General features: G+C 45.2%; 5 protein-coding genes across 5 annotated transcripts; 3 read left to right on the forward strand and 2 right to left on the reverse strand.

The window, feature by feature from the left end:
• Positions 1–6279: 6279 nt before the first annotated feature.
• PG994_008925 (uncharacterized protein) lies at positions 6280–7338 on the forward strand (the record flags this gene model as incomplete). Its single annotated transcript, XM_066860334.1, has 3 exons — positions 6280–6357; positions 6410–6735; positions 6789–7338. The coding sequence occupies 3 exons, from the start codon at positions 6280–6282 to the stop codon at positions 7336–7338; spliced, it is 954 nt and encodes a 317-aa protein (XP_066713923.1).
• Positions 7339–8427: 1089 nt separating this feature from the next.
• On the forward strand, positions 8428–8972 carry PG994_008926 (uncharacterized protein; the record flags this gene model as incomplete). The annotated part of the gene is made up of 2 exons (XM_066860335.1): positions 8428–8674; positions 8815–8972. The coding sequence occupies 2 exons, from the start codon at positions 8428–8430 to the stop codon at positions 8970–8972; spliced, it is 405 nt and encodes a 134-aa protein (XP_066713924.1).
• A 1214-nt stretch (positions 8973–10186) lies between these two features.
• On the reverse strand, positions 10187–10837 carry PG994_008927 (uncharacterized protein; the record flags this gene model as incomplete). The annotated part of the gene is made up of 3 exons (XM_066860336.1): positions 10187–10415; positions 10506–10577; positions 10698–10837. The coding sequence occupies 3 exons, from the start codon at positions 10835–10837 to the stop codon at positions 10187–10189; spliced, it is 441 nt and encodes a 146-aa protein (XP_066713925.1).
• Positions 10838–11799: 962 nt separating this feature from the next.
• PG994_008928 (uncharacterized protein) lies at positions 11800–12156 on the forward strand (the record flags this gene model as incomplete). Its single annotated transcript, XM_066860337.1, has 1 exon — positions 11800–12156. One exon carries the CDS (start codon positions 11800–11802, stop codon positions 12154–12156), a length of 357 nt encoding a protein of 118 aa, XP_066713926.1.
• Positions 12157–14887: 2731 nt separating this feature from the next.
• On the reverse strand, positions 14888–18372 carry PG994_008929 (uncharacterized protein; the record flags this gene model as incomplete). The annotated part of the gene is made up of 3 exons (XM_066860338.1): positions 14888–17431; positions 17501–17917; positions 17974–18372. 3 exons carry the CDS (start codon positions 18370–18372, stop codon positions 14888–14890), a joined length of 3360 nt encoding a protein of 1119 aa, XP_066713927.1.
• Positions 18373–19685: the final 1313 nt, after the last annotated feature.

The raw sequence follows: 19685 nt of genomic DNA on the forward strand, positions 1-19685 counted from the left end.
TTAAATTATTCGAAAGGCTTTTAGGCCGTTTAAAGTATTTATTCGAATTATACGATTTTTAATAGCTACTATTTTATATAGTTTAATTTATCTTTTTTTTTCTCGCTAAACTAAGACTTCGCTTTAAAACGAGAGTATTAAAATATTATAAATAGCCGGTCTATTCCGGGTATTTAGAGCTCGGTAAATCTTAACGTCCGCACGTATTTTTTAGAGTATCTTTATTATTTTCCGTACTGCTTTTCCTCGTGCTTAGATTTCTAATAATAGTAGTGAGTTCTCGTCGATATAGGGGTATATTCCGAATACGAGCAGGGTAAGTATTAAGTTATTAAGGCTAGTTATATTATTTAATATTTTAATTATTATTTAAAATATTATTTTAACATTTATATAATAACCGAGATCTTTTTATAAAATATTAAAAGTTTTATATAATAAAATATATATTTGTTCGATTTTATTTATTATTTAATAAGTTTCGATAAATATTTATTTATAAGTAATTCTTATTATTTATATATAATTTCGAAACTTTTTTTAAAAATATATACCCGGATTATACGAGATATAATTAAAAGGTTCTTAATATATATATATTTAATATTTATAAAGGGTATTTTAAATATTTTATACGTCAAATAAATATAAAAATATAATTATTTAAAAAGATATATTCGTATTAATTATATAAAATACGTTTTATTTGTTAATATAAACGTTATTTATAATAATTTCGTAATTAAACTTAATATATCTTATAAATAAATATCCTATATAAGCGAATGTCTTATTCTTTTATACCCTTTTTAATAAAATATAAGTTAATTTTACTACAACGTATTTAATATATTAAAATTAATCGGAATACTTATCTCTAAATACTTCTATATTATTTTAATAAGTACGCGTATTATGCCCGGGCTTTTTATAAATTCTATAGCGTTATAAATATGTTCTAAACGTCTTTATACGACTACTCCTCCAACGCGATTTATTTTATAATTATTTATTAATATCTTTTTAAAACTATAAGTTTTTTTAATTTATATACGAAATAATCCTCTATTTTATAGCCGTTTCTTTTTTCGTATAGCGGCGCGGCTAAGTATTTTATTTATTTTTCAAAGTATCGCGTTCTTACTTTTTAAAAGAGTAACTCGGTATATAATATATATTATAACTTTTACGATCTAATTAAAACTAATTAAAATAAATATTAAAAAATTATTTTAATACCGTACAATACGGTTTTAAACGTATTTAATTTAAAATTAAGTTTTAATTAAATTATTTAAAGTTTTTAATTCTTAAGGAATAAATAGGTTAAAAAATATTCTTAAAGGTATTAAAGTACGTAGTTTTATATTTAACTATAAAATAATATATTCCGGATTATATAAAACGAGTCCTATTTTTTAAAAGCCTCCTCATATATTCGAAACGATAAAAATCGCCTGGAACGCTTTTAAAAACATTAATAAGAAGTCTTTTTTTAAGATATAAATAATATACACCCGTATAAAATATTTAATTTCTTTCTTATACGTTTTTTTTAATATATAAAAATAATTAATATTAAAAGGTTAAAGTTTATATAATAAATAAAAAAGTATATAAAGTATAATAATCGAGTTCTTTTTATAATAAAGCTCGAAAGTTATCGAGTAATAATTTTTGTAGCCGTTTAAAACTAAGAGGCGATAACGATTTTTTATACGAGACTTAATATATTAATTAAAATATTAAATCTAGTCCTCGCCTTTTTTATTTATAGTTTAATTATTTTTAATAATTACGATTACTTAATTCTTTAATAATAAGCTATTTTTATATTAAAAAAAGAGGTACGTTTTCCCGGTAAAAATAATATATAAAGGAATAATATAACCGTGTAATTTAACGCTTTAAATAATTATAACTTATTCTTAATTCTTTTACTATATTACCTTAAGCTTTCCGTATTAATCGAAAGTGGTTATAATTATTTTAAACGAGATTTAGCTTATAAAAAACCGGTCTCGTTAAAATTATAAATATCCTCCTTTTAGATCCCGTATTTATAAATTATATTCCGTATAATAATAAATTATACGTAATACACGTCGGGATCTTTATAAAAGACTTTTTAATAATCGATTTTTCAATTAAAACGTATCTAAAGGTCTAATTGTCGTCGTATAAAATTAGAGGCTTAATTAACGCCGACGCGTCCCGCGTTACATAAGCTAAATAATCGATTCGCTATATTTTTTATACTATTTAGCCGGGGAAAAAACGATTACGTATTTAAATTAATAATATATTAAATAATCGCATTTTTTTCGAAATTTAAAAGCTTTTAAGAATTCGTAAATATTTCGCGTCGTATAGGTTAATTATTTCGTCTACGTTATAAGGTTTTTAATAGGACGTAATAAATTAATACAACTTTTCGTACGTTTAAAATTAAATCTTTTTAAAACGCTTAAAGCGCTAGAATTATATTACTCTTTTTAAAGTTGTAGCATTTTCGAACGTAAAAAAATATAAAAAAAGGTTAAGGCTATAAAGAAATTTATAAAAGTGGGACATTCGCTTATATGGGACATTCGCTTATAGGATACGTTATATTTATTTTATAATAAGAATTTAAATCTTTATAGCGCCGGATTATACGCTTAATATTAAGAGTAGAATTTCTAGATTTTATCGAGAATAGCAGGGTCGACGTCGTTATAGCCGGCGTTTTTTAAAAGAATATAGAGCTTTTTTATAAGGGTGTTTAAAACGTTAATAAAGGTATTAAAGAACGGGTATCCCTATTTCTTAATTATAAGGAGTATTTCGCCGTTTTTTTATATAATAAAATTAAAGATATTATTATAATACGTTTTAAGCTAGTCGGCGTTATATAATAAAAATAAAAAAAGGTTATAATATTTAAAATATAATACTTAATTATTTTTAATAAGTTTTATATATTAATTATTCTAATTAATAAAATAGGCTTTAAGCTTCCGAACTTAATCTCGACGCTTTTCGAGGTTTAATCGATTCGTACGTCTAGGTTCTCTCGTATGTAAGCCTCTACCTGAGGCTTTCCGACTGTTAAAAACAAGGCGGCGCCGGTATTTTAAAGCTCTCCTTAATAAGTCTAGCTATACGGGCTGTTAAGGTTAAATTAGTCGGCCCGTACGGTAGCTTCCAAGTAGATATCCTTATTAGTAAGCCGGTGGTAAAACGCGGCGTTTATTAAATAAATGTGAAAGTGCATCGATCCCTAGGTATTGGCAGTATGCAGGTGTGATAGAACAAAGCTAACGCTTGTCCCGTATGTATTCTCTACGGGAATGTGGGATACTATAAGGAAACTGGAAGGAGAGGGGCCCGGGAGCTATGGGACGCACGGATGCTTCCTCTGTCCTGTTACAATAAATAATACATTGTCGTACGTTTTCCGGATTAAGGTAGTCGTACTCCTTTTCGTCGTTTTTTAGCTCCTTTTTTTTCCTTTCCTAGTTTCGAACGAAATCCTCGTATTCGTCTTAGGTAAAAAGTTTTTATTTAACGTTATTACACGCTTAAAAGTATTAGGTTATTATATAAGTTCGTTTTTTAACTAGGTAATTTATTTATTAATAGCCTTACTTATAGTAGATTCGGTAAATTCCTTATTCGAAGTACCGATTCTTATACGATAACTTAGTTCGAAACATGTTTATAAGTCGTTAATTTCTATCCTATTCTAGTGGTCGGCTGTTATATAATAATCTATTATTATAAACTAGTTAGTTTCCTTTCGTACAGTTATTTATAAACCGTTTATTAATTAAGTACGTATTTATAGCCGGGTTTCGATATAGTTCTTTCGTTAAATATCGTTCTAATAACTTTTAGTCCGTTATTATATTTAACGATACGCGAAGGTTTAAAAATAACGTTTTAATATTAGCTTTTAATTAATAAAAGCCGGTATAAGCTCCTGAACTCCTCGATAAGCTCGTATAATTAAGGTATAGAGAGCGATCTCTTTTTTAAATCCCTTTCCAAGGGCTCGTTATACGAATTAGAGTTTATTTAACAGGATGTTTAAAACCTCGATAAATTACTTCTCGGCGTTTTTATTTTTTATTTATACGAAAACAGTTATCGTTTAATCCGTAAAATATTATACGTAGTTTATTATTATATTAAAGTACGAATTTATAAGGTGGTATATCTCGTTTTATTTCTTTTCGAGTCCGATGTAATTAAGATAAAATACCTCCGTATAACCGGAAAGAATATCCGGAAAGATTATATAATACTAGTTTTTTAATATATCTAGCCGTCGGTATATTTTAATAAATATCTATACTTTATTATAAAAGATATTATACGGCTTGCCGGTATAGTTTTTTTCTTTCTTTTATACCTTTAAAAAGGTAACGACCTTGTTCTAATCGATTTTACCGTTATAAATAACTTAACTTAAAAAGATATCGTACTTTATAATATATATTAAACTAGATAATTATACGGTCTAATCCGGTGTACCGGAGTTAAAGAAAAAAAAAGGACGATATCTTACGACGTTTAAATATTTATAAATCTAAGGTTAAACGTCGGGCTTAAAGTATCCCGTAATATCGCGAACGATTACTTTATATAGAGACCGGGTATCTCTCGTTTAGGCGGCGGTTATTCGATTATTTATTCTCGGGAAGAGTATAGAATATCCTCTTTTCGGGTTTCCGAAGTCGGTTCTATCGGTCGGTCTTATTAGTACATAAGAGCGGCCGGTAATATTAAGCTTATAAGCTTAGCTTTAAAAGATCCGTTCGTTAGTATATCGATTCCGTATTTTTTAAAGTAATTAAAAAACTCTTTTTAAAACGTACGATTAATTTAATTAAACTAGTGCTTAATCTATTTATCGAACTCGGTAATAAACGATTTTTAAAGGGAGGTCTTTTTTATTTTTAATATATAGTATTTTAAAAAGTATTATACGAGGTACGTCGTAAATAGTTTAGGTATTATTTTTTTAAAAAGTATATTTAAAAGTTCGAGTTTTTAAAAAGCGAGGTTAACGTTTTTTTTTAAAACTATTAAAAAAATCTCGATATTTTAAAAAACTTTTTTATATATAAATAGTTTAGAGTTTAAAGTTATTAATTTATTTAAGTTCGATATATTTAAGCTTAGTCTCGATTCGTCGATTATAATTAATTTTATTTTAATAAGGGTTATTATTTTATAAATTATACGATAAGGATATTTAAATATATAATTATATATAGTTTAATTAGTTTCGCGTATAATTCGAAACCTAGTTTCCTTCTTATAATATATACTCGGAAAAAGGGGTTCCTCCTCGTACGGTTAATTTAGTTCGGCTTTTCCTTCGAATCTTTAATAGGCGGAAATTCTCGAGGCTTTTTAACACGGTCGCCTTTATATCGGTAAGAGTGTAAAACCGTTTCTTTATTCTTACTAATTTATAATTATTTTATATAATTATTAATTAATATTAAATAAGTTTTCGTACGTATATATAAATAAGTTCCGAGTTTAATCGAGGTTATATTACTATATTTTATTATTTATATCTATTTTTAATACGAGTTACGAGGGGTATCGTATACCCCCTCTTAATAAAATTAAAAAGGGGTTCGTACGCATAAGTACGTAGTACTTTTTTAAAGTAATATAAAAAACCTTAGTTCTTATTATTTTGATAATTTATTATAAATAAATTATATTATATTTAATTTTTTAATATTTTTAATAAATACTACTTTTTAATAATATTAATATTAATTAAATACTTAATTTATATTTTATATAATTTAATTATACTTCTATATTTACGAGTTATTTATAAGTATCCTTAGCGATTTAAATTTACTGATTAGTAGCTTAGGTTACCTCGGGTCCGTAGGTGGGTACCTATAGCATAACCATAGGTTCCCTAGCCTCTTCGTTACCTTACTGGAATCCGCTGCTCACCATGCGTTGTGCGCTACTTGTGGCTCGGCTAAACACTTGTGGCTGGGTTGCATCAATTGTTGATTGCTTTTCCTTGGGGGCGCAGGAACATGGTCCGATTTCCCCTCCCTTCCCCAACCCAAACATCCTCTCCTCCCACCATCAATTAATTATTCTTCACGCTTCTTCCGAAGGACTGCTTCGTGCTGATGCCAATTTGCGTGTTGCGGACACTGTCGCGGACTGTATTTCGATGGCACATTCTTCTTAATCCTCCAAGATGATATATCGGTCCACTTTTGTGCGACTTACAGCAACGACGCGGCAATGGGGGCCGGTCCTGAGACAGTCACAACCGTCTTTCTGGAGGCTGCGCTTGCCCTATTGGCCGACGGGAGGGAAGAGGTACGCCCATCGGCCCGACGAGCCAGCGATCCCCGGCTCACAGGGTGATTAGGCAGACATCGCTTTGTCCAAGCTGTCGTCCGACCGTGCTAGTCTTGCTGCCACACTCGATTTAAAGCACATCGAGGTCCAAGCATGGAATCCTGTTGGGAAGCACGCTCTCGATGTTTTTGACCGGCTCCGTCTAGAGCCCGAGGACGACCAAGTCATCCCCAACGCCATCATATGTCTACAGGCCTACAAACATTCGATTGAAGTCCTCTCTGTTGAACGTGCCAAGGCTACCATTGCGCGTGACGAAGCAGGTAGTAGGGTGGTGCAGTGGTTTGAAACGAAGGGTATTAACCGACAGATGAAATCAAATCATCCAGAAAATAGGTACGGGTTGCTACTCTCCTCATTTGAAGAACAGCTGCTTACCCAAGCGATAGGACGCTCCTCGGGCTCATAAGCGATATCCTCATCGGCGCTGATCGCCTGCAGACAATGGAGTCGTGGTTGTGCAAGAAACACAAAGCCCCCAAAGCAGTCCCCGGCAGCCCCTCATTTAATAGGAAAATTCCATGGAAAGGCTATTTATACTCGGCCATGCTTCCCTCGCTCGCATGGTGGAACCCGAGCGGTGCTATGGACGACGCTTTAAATTACTTTAGCAAGACAGCGGAGTATATGGTCAACCGACACTACATTTCACACGCGTATCCCCTCATTGCCATCGTAAAAATCATGACTGACCCCCACAAGCTCTGTTTGGACTCCGGGGGTTTCGATCGGTGCCTCGCCGTCGTGGAACGGATTGGACTTCTAACGCAGGACTTCTCTACTCAAATGCATCTTACATTAGCACACCTCAAGATTTGTCATCCCCTGCATCCAGACCCCAGCCCTTGGTTAGACTTCCTGCGGGATATCGAACTGGATCCGCTCCATTCTAGTAGATTCTTCGCCCCAAAAGGCGAAAAGGTCAACCTGCACAAGTGATATCATTTTATGACCTGGAGGGTGATTGGGATCTTGACTCTTGAGGGTCGAGTTGCCGAAGTTCGATGGTTAATTCCCACCTTCGACAAATTGTTCGGCCCGGAGTCTGCATACTGGAAGGAAGATGCACCATCTCCTGAGGTCCATCGACAGTGGTTAAAACAATGGCGGGTGAAGCACTTCCCTAGCTAAAAAGGGCAGGAAAAGGGGGATACTAGTTGATGTGAAAACGGAGCTGGAATGATAGAACACACAAACGGCATGTAGTTACTCGTTAGCTTTGTTTCTTGAACTTAGTTTGGTTTCACCAGGAATCGCACTTCGATTGTCTACGTCGTGGAGGTCCAACGATCAGACAGTTTCAAAAGTCCAGACGATGATGATGCGCACCGTGGCAGCCACTGAGCTACTTGGGCCCCATGAGTCTATTCCCACGCCAGGCGCCTGGGAAAATAGCACAATTCTAGAACCTGGGTCTCTTGTTTCGTTTGATCTTATGACACGAACCCTCAGCCGCCAGGGTCCAGACCCCAGACCACCACTTTTCAGCGAGCATCCACCACAAAGCGTATCCCGACTCCGGACTTTCCCGAACCCAATCAGCTTGCGCATTCATTCGCGGTCGAAATGGGGCTAGGGTCCAGACCAGATCTTGGTTATCGACTCGTCCTGTGATTCAGTCGGATCAACGAGCCTAGAGTCCTGTCAAATGTCAAACTCGGGGGAAAGTTATCTCGATCTGTTCTAGGCCCTCACCGGTTGACGACACCGTCTGTGCCTTGGTATTAGTTGGTGAAGCAGCATCATCGAGTGTGTATTTCTCCTCTGCTGGATCGGAAAAGCATCGTATCGATCGTCAGAGAACTACTCTGTTGTCGAATCGGTCGAGGTCTCCTCCGTCTCGCTCCCAGTAGATATAATTTATATACCCCGCTTACATGAGCCCAGCCTGTACAAACAAGTCTCCCAATTCGCATCTTGCCATTAATTACTCGAAGTGAACCCCGACGAGAAACACCTGCCTTCGCCGCCTCTCAACTGTATTAAGGAAGAGCCCCCAAGCATCAACCCACCTTCCTCGAACGAAACATGCAGTTCTCTCTTGTAACTCTCCTCTTTGGCCTCGCCGGGCTGAGCTCAGCTGCCATCGCCGATGCAGATGCCATCCGCCACATCGCCCGCGATGACCCCCTCATCGCGGACCGCGCCAACGGGGCGAACGGCAACCGGTCCACGCCCTCGGGCCAGTGCTGCGTGGCCCACACGTCGCTGAACCAAGACGCCTGCAAGGCCGCCGACGGTCAGCAGGGCCGCTGCGTCCCCGGCGGGAACAACTGTAAGTCCGGAGCCCTCGGCGTCTACATATTCCCAGCTTTTTTGCTTTCTTCCTTTGCCTACCTACTGGAAGCGATCCACCATGACCTTTTCTGTTCGGTGGCTAACGGGAGTCCCTCTCTCTTCTTCTTCCCGACACAGGTGGCAGTACCCTCAGCTGCGTCGCCCAGTCCAACCTCGGCTGCACAAACAGCATTCAGGAGCGAGGCAAGAACCTGTGCCGTGCCAAGGTCGGCAACAACGGCTACCAGGACGGTAACCGCGTCATCTCCAACTTGAATCAGGCCAAGGTCAATTAGGTATATAGGATGTAGGTTTATGATGTCTTGGGGTTTGGAGGGTATATGCTTGGGGTTATTGATTCCTTTTCAGTCGTTCATTACTTCTAGGTGGGCGGCCGAGCAAACCCGGAAGAAAGAGAGAAAAAAAAATGGGATTTGGGTTAAGCAGTATGTTATGTTGTTACTGTTATTACCTTGTAAAGTTACGTGCGTCCCCAATAATAATTACCAACAACAATCCTGAAACTTCTTCTGATGCAAATGTCCTTCCCATCCCTATGCTGGCTAGTACAGAAACGTAGGAGGGTCCCAAGACTTGTAGCCCAGTCCCGTCGACGGAAAATATATCTAAACAAAAGTATGATCCCATAACTCGTCTTACTTGAGCTTCCCCTAGCTGCCTTCTCACTGCAGGAACGCAGATCAAGACGCACAACACGGTCGTCTACGGCGCCCTCGCAACCCAGAGCAGCCACTCGTCGTCGTCGTCGTCGTGGGCGCTCCGGCGAAGGTAGCACTGGTCGTAGTTCATAAAAGCAGCACCCGGGCGTGCAAGGGTAGACGACGGCCTGCGGCCACGCTCGCGTACGCGTCTACGCTGGGACGTGCAGGTCTCGGGCCTAGCTGGCGTACAGTGCCAGCCGCACCGCAGCCTATTTGGTCTTCACGGTGCGTGCTGCTTACGTGCAGCGTCATCGCCGCCTGCCTGCTAGCCATAGCGCGTATACCCCTCATTCACCCGGATGTCGTCGGGGGCGTGGAACTGCATCAAGATAGCCGGTCTTGCTGAGCCAGCTGAGTAGGCCATCGACGACCGGCGGCATACACCGCCGCGCGGCCTACCGCGTGGGTGCACACATAATGGCCCGTGAGCGAGGTGGTGACGTGGATTATGACGAAGAGGATATATATAAATTACTGTTGGACCGAGGAGGTACTGAGCAGCTCAAGCCTACATATCCGCCATGGGCAAGTCTATGGACGTGCTTAGGCCGTGTAACGGTCCAAGAAGGGATAGTGTCACAGTATTGCAGCCATTTAAACAATCCCGTTCATGAAGGTTCAAACATTGGAACCATCATGGGTAGCCAGTTGGCCATGCAACAAAACATATGATCAAAATCATGGTATTACCACTCTTCGTCCTACTAGATCAAGTTGATTCTAATCCACAAGCTGAGCACATCCCATTCGTTCCTCGTAACGCCTCCTGCTCTTTCCTTGAGGGGCATTTAGTTGTTCAGCAAGGACCAGGTCCCATTCTCGCGGACGGCGCTCGCCAGCTGCGGCGCCTTCCCGTTGGCCAAGCTCACCGTGACCTTGGGAATGTTGTATGGGACTCCCGGCTGCAGACTCGCGAGATCGTCGTACCAATAACAATAAATGTTCTTGTTGGGAGTCGAGCACTGGGAGTGGGGGTCCACGTTCCAGTCGTAGCTGCCCTGTCCATTGAAGTACAGTCTGTCCACAATGGTTAGTATGTAATCACTCGAGGCTGAGTTTCATGATTCACAGATATCGGGGTAGAGAAACAAAGGGGAAAAGACTCACGGCTGGGCGGCGTTCTTGTCATTGCACTCCCACGCCTTGTCGAGGTCGAGCATCCTGTTAGGCGCATCGAAGCTGTACGTGCAGTTCAACTGCCCAGAACTGCAGTCATATCTAAGCAGCCGCAAGCCAAGGTCAGTGATAGTTCAACAGTAGTGTTTGAGTTTCTTTTGTTTCTGTTAAATTGGAACTTACACTGCACTAACACCCGTCCCCGAGAGCGGTGCCTTCTCGTAGAAGAAGTAGTCGGCGAACCCGGGCCCCGTGAGACCGCAGGTGAAGCGGGAGAGCTCCGCCGTGGACGGCTCGTCGAACGCCGTCGTCTCGAAGAACATGCCGCGCATGTAAAAGGTCGGGCTCACGACGCTTTCGTGGGTGCACCCACCTGCACGGGTACGCCGTGTCCAGCGAGAAGGCCGGTAGCGTCTTCTTGGCCGTCTGGGTCCCCTCCACGGCGTGCGAGTCGGCCGGGTCCGTGCAGGTGGTGACAACGTCGTCGTCAGCGCCTGTGATGCCCGTGTGCGACTCGCACGTTAGGGCGATGGGCTCGCTTCCTGAAGCTACGATCGCGGTCCTGTTCAAGTATTTGTTTAGCAGGACTGACCTATAGAACGGCCATTTCTCTCGACAAAGTGGAACTTACGGTTCGGCGTTGGTTGCCGGATTTTCAAGGCAGTACCATAGCTCCTCGATTTTCAGAGTAAAGTCAGGGGCAATGCCAGCCCACGATACGTCCAGGGTGATATCGTTGAATTCTCCACCCGTGCATCGTAGCGAGTTCGGTATGTCGTAATCATCGTATTTGGGTGTGTGGGAACATCCTACCTCGTATTCGATAGCGTTATTGGTGACGTTAAGACTGAGGTATTGGCCCTTGGATGTGAAACTGCCAGTTTTACTGTCCAAACAAACACGGTCTTCGAGGTACCAATGTTTACATTGGCCCTTTGCGTAGTTCTGATAGGAAACTATCCGAGTTTCATGTCAGCGGTCAGAAATCCGGGGTTGTCCTTGTAGTTTGTCCGCAGCTTGCCGGGACGCTGCTCAGTACATACCTCCGGTAACAGTTCACTGGTCCGTGCCAATATTGGCACATTTCGGCGCCTTGTATCCAGGCGGTGGCGTCGGTTGCGCTGGTGTGAGCGGTACAGGCAGCTTCAGCGCGCCCGGGACAAGATATGGGATAGGCGAAACGCAGTCATCGCCGGCACACTGGGTAATGGTGGCGTTGCCACTGGCTTGGAAGAATACTCTAATGCCGCCATCAGCTTTTGTTTCTATATCACTCTTGGGCTAGATGGGGGTGTCCTTACTTGTCGCTGTTATCAGCGCACACCCATGTTTCGGTCAAACCGATGACAGGGTTGCCATCCGGTCCCTTGGAGATGGTCTGGCGAAGGGCATCTGCCGCTGTGCCGCTGCCTTGGCAGACTCCGTCGGACGTGCACTCGACGTCGGCGGAGTAGGGTGTCTTCTCCGAGGCACGGTTGTCGACTTTGAAGGTGGTCTTACCGCCGACGACCTTGTAGTCCGAGATGACCCAGCTGGGGATGGTCAGCGACTTGTCCGTGCAGCGACCCGCCTCGGGCCAAGTGGGGACGGCGGGTATGTCGAGGGAAGAGCCCCGGCGGTCAAAGCGGCCGTGAAGATCTGATAACGAGCCATGGTTTCGAGCGGGAAACAGTCGCCACGGTAGCTAGGTCGGGAGAGCTGAAAAGGATAACCTGGTTGGAGCCGAAGTCTCCCACCAAGGGCAGAACTGTGACCATCATGTTGCGGCTATTTGTAGGCGGCAGGTCTGTAGTCTGTCTGTGGGGGGTTGTTCCCGTCTGACAGCGAGCCTTGGCGCGGTAATGTCGGCAGCAAGCGAGGATGCTGGGATGTGATCAGGATTTGACTTGGATTTCCAATCGCTGACAGATGAGGTGCATGAGTCGCCGTTGCAACTGCAATGGATGTACCACGATGTACGTGAATGGATTTGGGTATGCGGAGGATTCGATCGTGCAGAAGAGGGTAGCATCGGAAACGGGCCAATGAGGCACACCCCCTCCCAATAGCATCGCTTGCCCTTTTCGGTTCCCGGTGTATAATACGCCGCAATATTGGGTCCGCGCCATTTCCCACCTGGTATTTCTGGCAATAACGGGACCGGACTTACTGAGGCCCTCTTCAGGTCCTCTTCAGGTCCTCTTTTTGTCTCACCGCTGAGTTTCCTATGTGATCATGGCGGAAGTGACCACCAGCCCCGTCTGAGACCACAGATACCACCTGACCCCGGTGCCGTTACACTCGGCAGGATTCTTCAGTGCTTGAGGAGGAAAGGTGCGCATAGGATGATGTGAAATGACCGTATGTCCGAAGGAGTTGCAATCGTGCCAGAACGGGAACACGACTACTGCACGACTTCCACCTTAGGCAAATGAGAAAAGCAGGTCAGGCTCTGACGTGCATGGGTTCGGGAGCGGGGTGCAGGCAAGGGCATAGTAATATAGTATTAACCGCGCGCAGCTGACTTAGCCGTCAGCCTGCATGGGCACCGGTTGACTAATCATCTTCACTTTGCATGAGCCTAGATCGATTTGTGATTTCGTAATCTTTGTAATACTCGAGCCCCCCTTTTCGCGGAAGATAAGAGAGTTGCAAGTCGTAACGGGTTGGATCTGAAGCTGGACGCAGTTACTTCCGATTTCAAATGTGGTACAGTCCTTTCTTTTGATTCTTGGGAGAGAATGCCTGAAAAGTCGTATAAGTTCCGTCGAACTGTCCGGACTTGGGGTACTTGTGAAGTGGTGTCCAAAAGCAGGATATGCAGCAGTAATATACTATCTGTAACCACCCATGGAAATACCGTCCGTGTCCCAGTTCTCACACGCCTATATATATGACAGCACACCCTCCCTTGATACTCAGAGTCAGGCAAACAATATTAATCGAGTCACACGTGGGCCATGTCTCTGGTCGCTGTGTGATACTATAAATAGAGGCCCATGACGCAGCTATCACGTCGCTAGACACATGCATACATAGAAGCAGCATATATGTATGTATCATCGGAACACCGTACAAAAGAAACATTGAAACCAGAATCTGTTACTCCACGGTGATGATATGTTAGCCACCAATAAAAGGGGGCAATATGCTTGGCTCTCGGATGCTTGACTCTCGGATATTTGACTATCGGATGTTCCTTCGAAGGGCTGGCTCTATAAATACAGGGTATGCTTTACTACACTGGCAGATCAGTATAACTGGCCGCTGAGCCGGGAGTATGGCACGCGCCACGACGATGGTAACGAAAAGTTTCGGGATAGACTTCCCGATGCCCTCCCCTCCCCTAGCAATGAGACGCCTTTCGTTTTGCAGCGGACGTGAACACGCATGCGCCTGGGGTATCTTTGGGAATGCCACGCCACTTTTGTACGTGACCACCTGGAGACAGTTGTAGATGACAAGGCCCTCATTGTTTCCAAGTCGTTATAGATTATCATGTAGGGGATTATCATGTAGGGCGGTTCACATAAGGTTCAGTCCTCAGGAAATCCTCGTTCCAAGATAGAGCGAAAAGAGCGGCAGCACAGAACTTGCATATGACATTTCACACCCCCAATGGTGTTGCCAAGCACACCTTCATATACAAGATGGCAGGTGATGCTACTGCATTGAGGAACGGCGTAGGGACGTTTCAGGAACAAGGAGGTTTGATATGATTTAGATGCTAACAAATTAAATCTGGTGTCTTGGTGAGAACGACGAGATAGCAGCTTAGCGAGAGCTTTGCTCCATCGCCATGGGCCGCCGATTGTGCCGATGCGAGAAAACATCCCAGTTTTACACACATTTCCTGTTTCCCTCTTATACTCCTGCAAGAACAATCCGACCACCCAGCCCAGGCGCGACTCTGATTCGAGTCTTCTAAGAAGCCAACGAACGCCCTTCCCTACAAACAGATCGAGACCAGACAAAGGAGAAGAATAAGAAGTGTAGTAAGAGAGGTTCCCATGTCATCTAATCATTAATCGACATGAAAGTAATGCGGCCGTGTCTCGCATACTCGTCGCAGCCGCCGAATTATAGCCGATGTCCGATGGTGGCGTAGGATATGGAGGGCTGGTATAAGGGCGAAAACCAGCGTGTATTAGGCTTCGGGACGGAGAAGGTGGAGTGTGGAGGTGAGAGACGCTGCCTGAAACAATTCCTATTACAATGCGATATGGGTGGGACACAGATGTATCCATGGAAAACCAGTCATCAACTTCGTCGAATTCCAGGGTATTTCATTCGCAGCAACGATGCAACAACAGTAGATTCGATAACAAAGGAGATGTGTCGCAAAAGACCGAGATCGACATTGTGCTTCAGTGCCGGTTCATCCTCCACGAAAATCAAACTTCTCCACCGCGGGCCTTGCCTCGTCTCCTGAAGAAATCCATCACTCTCTTGGCGGCACCGCTAGTGCCGGCGTGGTCATGTGGCTTTCCATATTCTTCGCCGTCGTAGGCATCAACGAATCTCTTGTTCTTTTGAAGCACACCACGACCACCCCGGCTCGCAGAAGGTCGCTGATCAGTGCTTTCTGAATCATACCCGCCCTGGTAGGGCGCAGAGTTGGGCGTCCGCCGGTGGGGGCGATCGACAGATGAGTCGGAACCAGAGTTGAGGACAGCGCCCTGCTGCATATGAGATAAGACAGCATTCGGGCGCGAAGAGGAGGCTTGGCGGTGGTGATAGCTGGGGCTATCGGGATGCTGAGTTGCCATGTCGCGTTGGTGGGATTCATCATACGCGCCATCAGCAGCATACTGATGTTGATTGGGGCTCATCCGAGGATCGGTATAACGTCCGTATTCGTCCCCATGAGTATCCTGCATGATTTGGTTTTGCTGCGATGGTTCAGGTGATGGTGTATGGGCATCTCTGGCAAGACCCATAGCCTTCATCAGAGAGAAGCGTCGCGGATTGAGAGGTTTCTCAAGTGAGACCTGGGACCCGGCTATGCTGCCACTACGCTTCTTGGCGAGACCCAATGCCTGCGAAAACGAACGACGCGAGGCGCGAGAATCGATCGAAGGCCGACCACTCTCGCTTGGCCCCATGTTGCCCATGCTGACAGGGGGGTATTTCCTATTGGGCTTCTCAACTGGCTGCTGCTCGGAGCGCTTCTTACGGCTGCCAAACAGGGAACCGCTGCGCCCAAATAGCTTGCCTCCGATCTCCCCGATGGTGTTTGATCTCTTGTGGCCCTTGACGTCAGGGGCAAAGGTAGCTGATTGCGGTGTATGTTGCCGCTGCGGGGCGGCATCATTCTCATAGCCCGTGACACGAGCGAACTTGTCAGGGCGGAGACGCTTGGTCTGCCGAATTCCATATCGGTGGTTTCCTGGGGCGCCGGGTTGGAAGTGACGTAGTTCTTGGCTCCGCCCTTCGGCTGCGACATCCTTCCGTGGGCATTCGTACCAGCAAACCGTAGGGGGAATGGGTTGGCCGTAAGAAGCTCGTGACGAGCCGAGACCATGCCGTGATCCTGTCGAGTGCATGGAACCACGTGTAGCTGGCCTTGGAGCATGTCCAGGTGTGCCGGATGTCGCGTAAGCGGCATTGGAAGCAGACCGTGTCGACTCCCGGTGAGGCCGAGAAACTGGCGCGTTCTGATTCCTGTGAGCGCTAGGTGGCCTGGTCTTGTGCTGACTTGGAGATCCGCTGTAGGCATCCTTTGCGACTGGCGGGTCTCTGGGCAGAGGCTTGTCTTGGGGCGAAGTGTGCACCTCGACTGGACCTTGGCTAGAGGAACGAGCCTTGGTGCCCTTCCCGCGGGGAGAAGCACTCTCACCTCCACGCTGTGTCTGTGTAGTAGGGGCGACATATTCGACCTGAACAGTGCGGCGCTTGTTGTCCTTGTGCGTCTTCGTGTATGCTTGCGCTTCCTCGGGATCAACAGGACCTTGTTTCCGGGCAAGATCACCGACAGCGGTTGACTGAGGCTTCGGTTTGGTAGGCTCCCGAACCGAGGCGCTTCGAGCCAAACCTCCCGATTCCTCTTCGTCGGGCACAGTGGTGTTTTGGATCTCGCTCGTGGTGGTGGTAGTGCTGGTGATAAGCTCAACCACGTGGGCGTATTCCGCCAACCAACTGTGTCTGGCCACTTCGAAGAGATCTGCTCTTTTCCGAGGGCTGGGTACCAATATGCGGCGCAAGAGGTCCCGGGCATGCGGAGTGACGTACTCGGGGAAGGTCAGAGGGGTGTTGACAATGTACTTGTAGAGCAAGTTGATGTTGTCGCCTTCAGGGTTGGCCGGATCGTCGTCGAAGGGCAGGTAGCCCGCGAGCATGGCGTAAAGAATAACACCACAGCTCCACACATCAACCTTTCGTCCCGTATACAGCGAGTCGCTGACCACAAGCTCCGGTGCGGCATAGCAGGGACTGCCACAGCTGGTCTGCATCAGATCGCCTCTTCGTAGCCCGTTTGGCTTCGTCTTGTCCAGCCCGGTGCTCTTGACAAAATCGCGATCGCCAAGTCCTAGCTCTTCCTGTTCTGTTAACTCGTCATTTGCATCGAAGGTGTTGGCGAATCCGAAATCAGTAATAATGATGTTCCTGTTGCGATCCAGCAGCAAGTTCTCGAGCTTCAAATCTCGATGGACAATGCCCTTCTTATGCAGATACCCCACGCCAGACACTAGCTGTGCAAATAGGCGCCGAGCCGCATTGTCCTTTAGATAGCGATGGTTTAGGATGTAGTCAAAAAGCTCACCGCCAGAGGCATACTCCAGGACAATGCCAATGTGGCGCTCGGTCTCTGACATTTCGTGCAGCCTGACAATGTTGGGATGGGACACGCCTCGAAGAATCGACACCTCGCGATAAATCTTGTTGAGCCTAGACGGATTGCTTCCAACGCTATCTCGGCGTATAAGTTTAATGGCAACCTGTGGGCGAGATGTCCATGTTAGCGCAGCTGATCAAGTCTGACAAAGACAGGGAAAATTTGTACACACCTGTACGCCACCGTCTTGTTTCCAACCCAGCTTCACTTTACCAAACTCTCCCTCTCCGATAGTGCTTCCCAGATAATAGTCGCCAAACTTTGTAGCCTTCTCCCTCTTGGAGTGGTCATGTCGGCTTCGGCCGCCTCGCCTGGTCTCCTCCGGTGCATCTCGGGAGGCGACTATCGGCGGAGGAACGGCTTCATCGTAGTCGTCATGCGCAGAGGCTGCCGCAAGTGCGTGAGCTTCGTCTTGTCGCTCCTGCTCCCTGTCTAAATCCACTTCTGGTTGCGAAACGACGATTTGGTTCAATACCTCGCTTGCCTCGCGGGATGGTTGCTTCGACGAGCTACGAGTTGATGGTGTGGGGTTGGTTCGAATCGGCATTGCCGTCGAAATTGTGGCCGAGTCTTGTCGGCCCCTTTCTTGCTGTGTGCGGCGATTTCTAGAATCATCGTACCCGTTCTGGCTATACCGGCTACTACCCGGTTCGCCATTGGGCGCCCTTGAAGAACAAGAAGCTCGTTCTTCTGCACGTGCAGCTCTCCGAGAACTGTGTTGCGTAGAGGACGTTCGAGGGGGTGCGGTCGGCGGTTCGTGTCGTCGACGGTTGGAGGGGGAGAATGCTGGCATTCGACTGCAGCCACAGGGACTGGCGAAGCCATTGCCGTACGTGAACTCATTGGCGAGGACTGTGTCTGGTCTGGGTATCCGGTGACGGTGCTGTTTGCGCTCGGTCTTCGAGAAGGGCGTTTCGATGATGCAGGTGAGGCAGAAGGAAGGTTATCTCTCACATAGTAGCCCTCCTGACCGGAAGGATGCGGGTTCAATGCTGGCAAGGACGTCGGTTGATGTGGAGCGGCCTGCAGTGCAGCAGACGACATCTTCCACGCGGAAGACGCGCAGGAGGATGGATCAGGTCCCGGAAATCCGGGATGTCCTAGGAACAGGGATTATTGCCCTGTAGACAAGTTGTTCTGTTGTGGCTCGGTATTCCTCGCTCTTGCTATCGATTGTTGATGCGAATGCGGATAGCTTCGACAACCAAGGGTCGGAGAGAGAAGAAGGAGATGAAATAAGGGGTTGTTGGAGACGATTGCTGCTTACTTGCTGATTTGAATGGTTAAATCAGACAATTGCGCTGGGTCGGGTCTCGTCAGACTTTAGCTAGGTGAAAGGCCGTTAAACCAGAGCTTGGAATGAAAACTCAAATGCCCAGTCAGGACCGTCCAAGACGAATGCTAGAAAATGCAGTTGGTATCAGGTTTCAGAGTAAACGGCCTGGCGTCGGTTTCGACGATGCGTGGGAAATAAGCGAATGAAAACGAGTAGTTTGGAGATAGTCCTAGATTGGGCCAATGTGAATTGGGCTGGTGTTGTTTTCTCTCGCCCGTCCCTTGCCCAAGGTCGGTTGTTGTCGGGAAATGCAAGAACGTGCGGTCTGGAGCCAATGAAGGTGGTGTTTGCTTATTCGCGATGGTCCAGTGATGCGGTTCAGCATATCATTATGCAGAAGTGATGCGAGGCGAAGGTCTAATTACTGGTCGCGCCTTGTTGTTTGGGTGCCCGAGGGGATTCCCCAATTATTCCTCTTCGACAACAAGGAACGGCTCTGCGTCAGACTCAAGCCAAGAAGAGATCCCACCTAGCCTGTAGCGACGAATTGATGGGGTTGACCAGAAACTGACAGCAGTGCGAAACTGTGCTTTTTTCAAAGAGCGTCGTCGTGTCCGCGTATTTCAATTGTGGCGCCAATGCAAGCCTGGATGGCCAATTTGTCGAGAAGTCTCGAATTGTGTCCGTGGGCAAGGCGTTGCGCGCGTGTCGAGAAACTGGAATGGCCGAAATGAGACGTGCTGGACCGGCGTCGAAAGTAGCGCGTTTGGAATTCGGGTCTGCAAAGGACAGAGAGGATCTGTTCACAGGCGCCGAGTTCAAACGCTTCGATGACGGCAGGCGCTGGGGATTGCTCAAGTCGCCGACGATACTGCAATTGAGACAGGTAGAGAAATAAAGGAAAGTCCCAATCTGCCAATCTCCCGAAATACCGTCTTCCTTACAAGAATTCGGGATGCGCAGGATGTGTTGATGTTTTGGGGGTGTCGCCAGCAGTAGCCGGTTTTTATTATTATTAAGGGGCGCTCAGGTCAAGCTTCCTGCATCCGAAGGTGCTGCTGCGCTGGTGCCGGCGTTCGTT

The sequence above is a fragment of the Apiospora phragmitis genome (assembly GCF_038363925.1).
Source record: "Apiospora phragmitis strain CBS 135458 chromosome Unknown utg000008l:1.0-3514335.0:1.0-3519231.0, whole genome shotgun sequence".
NCBI classification, from domain to species: domain Eukaryota; kingdom Fungi; phylum Ascomycota; class Sordariomycetes; order Amphisphaeriales; family Apiosporaceae; genus Apiospora; species Apiospora phragmitis.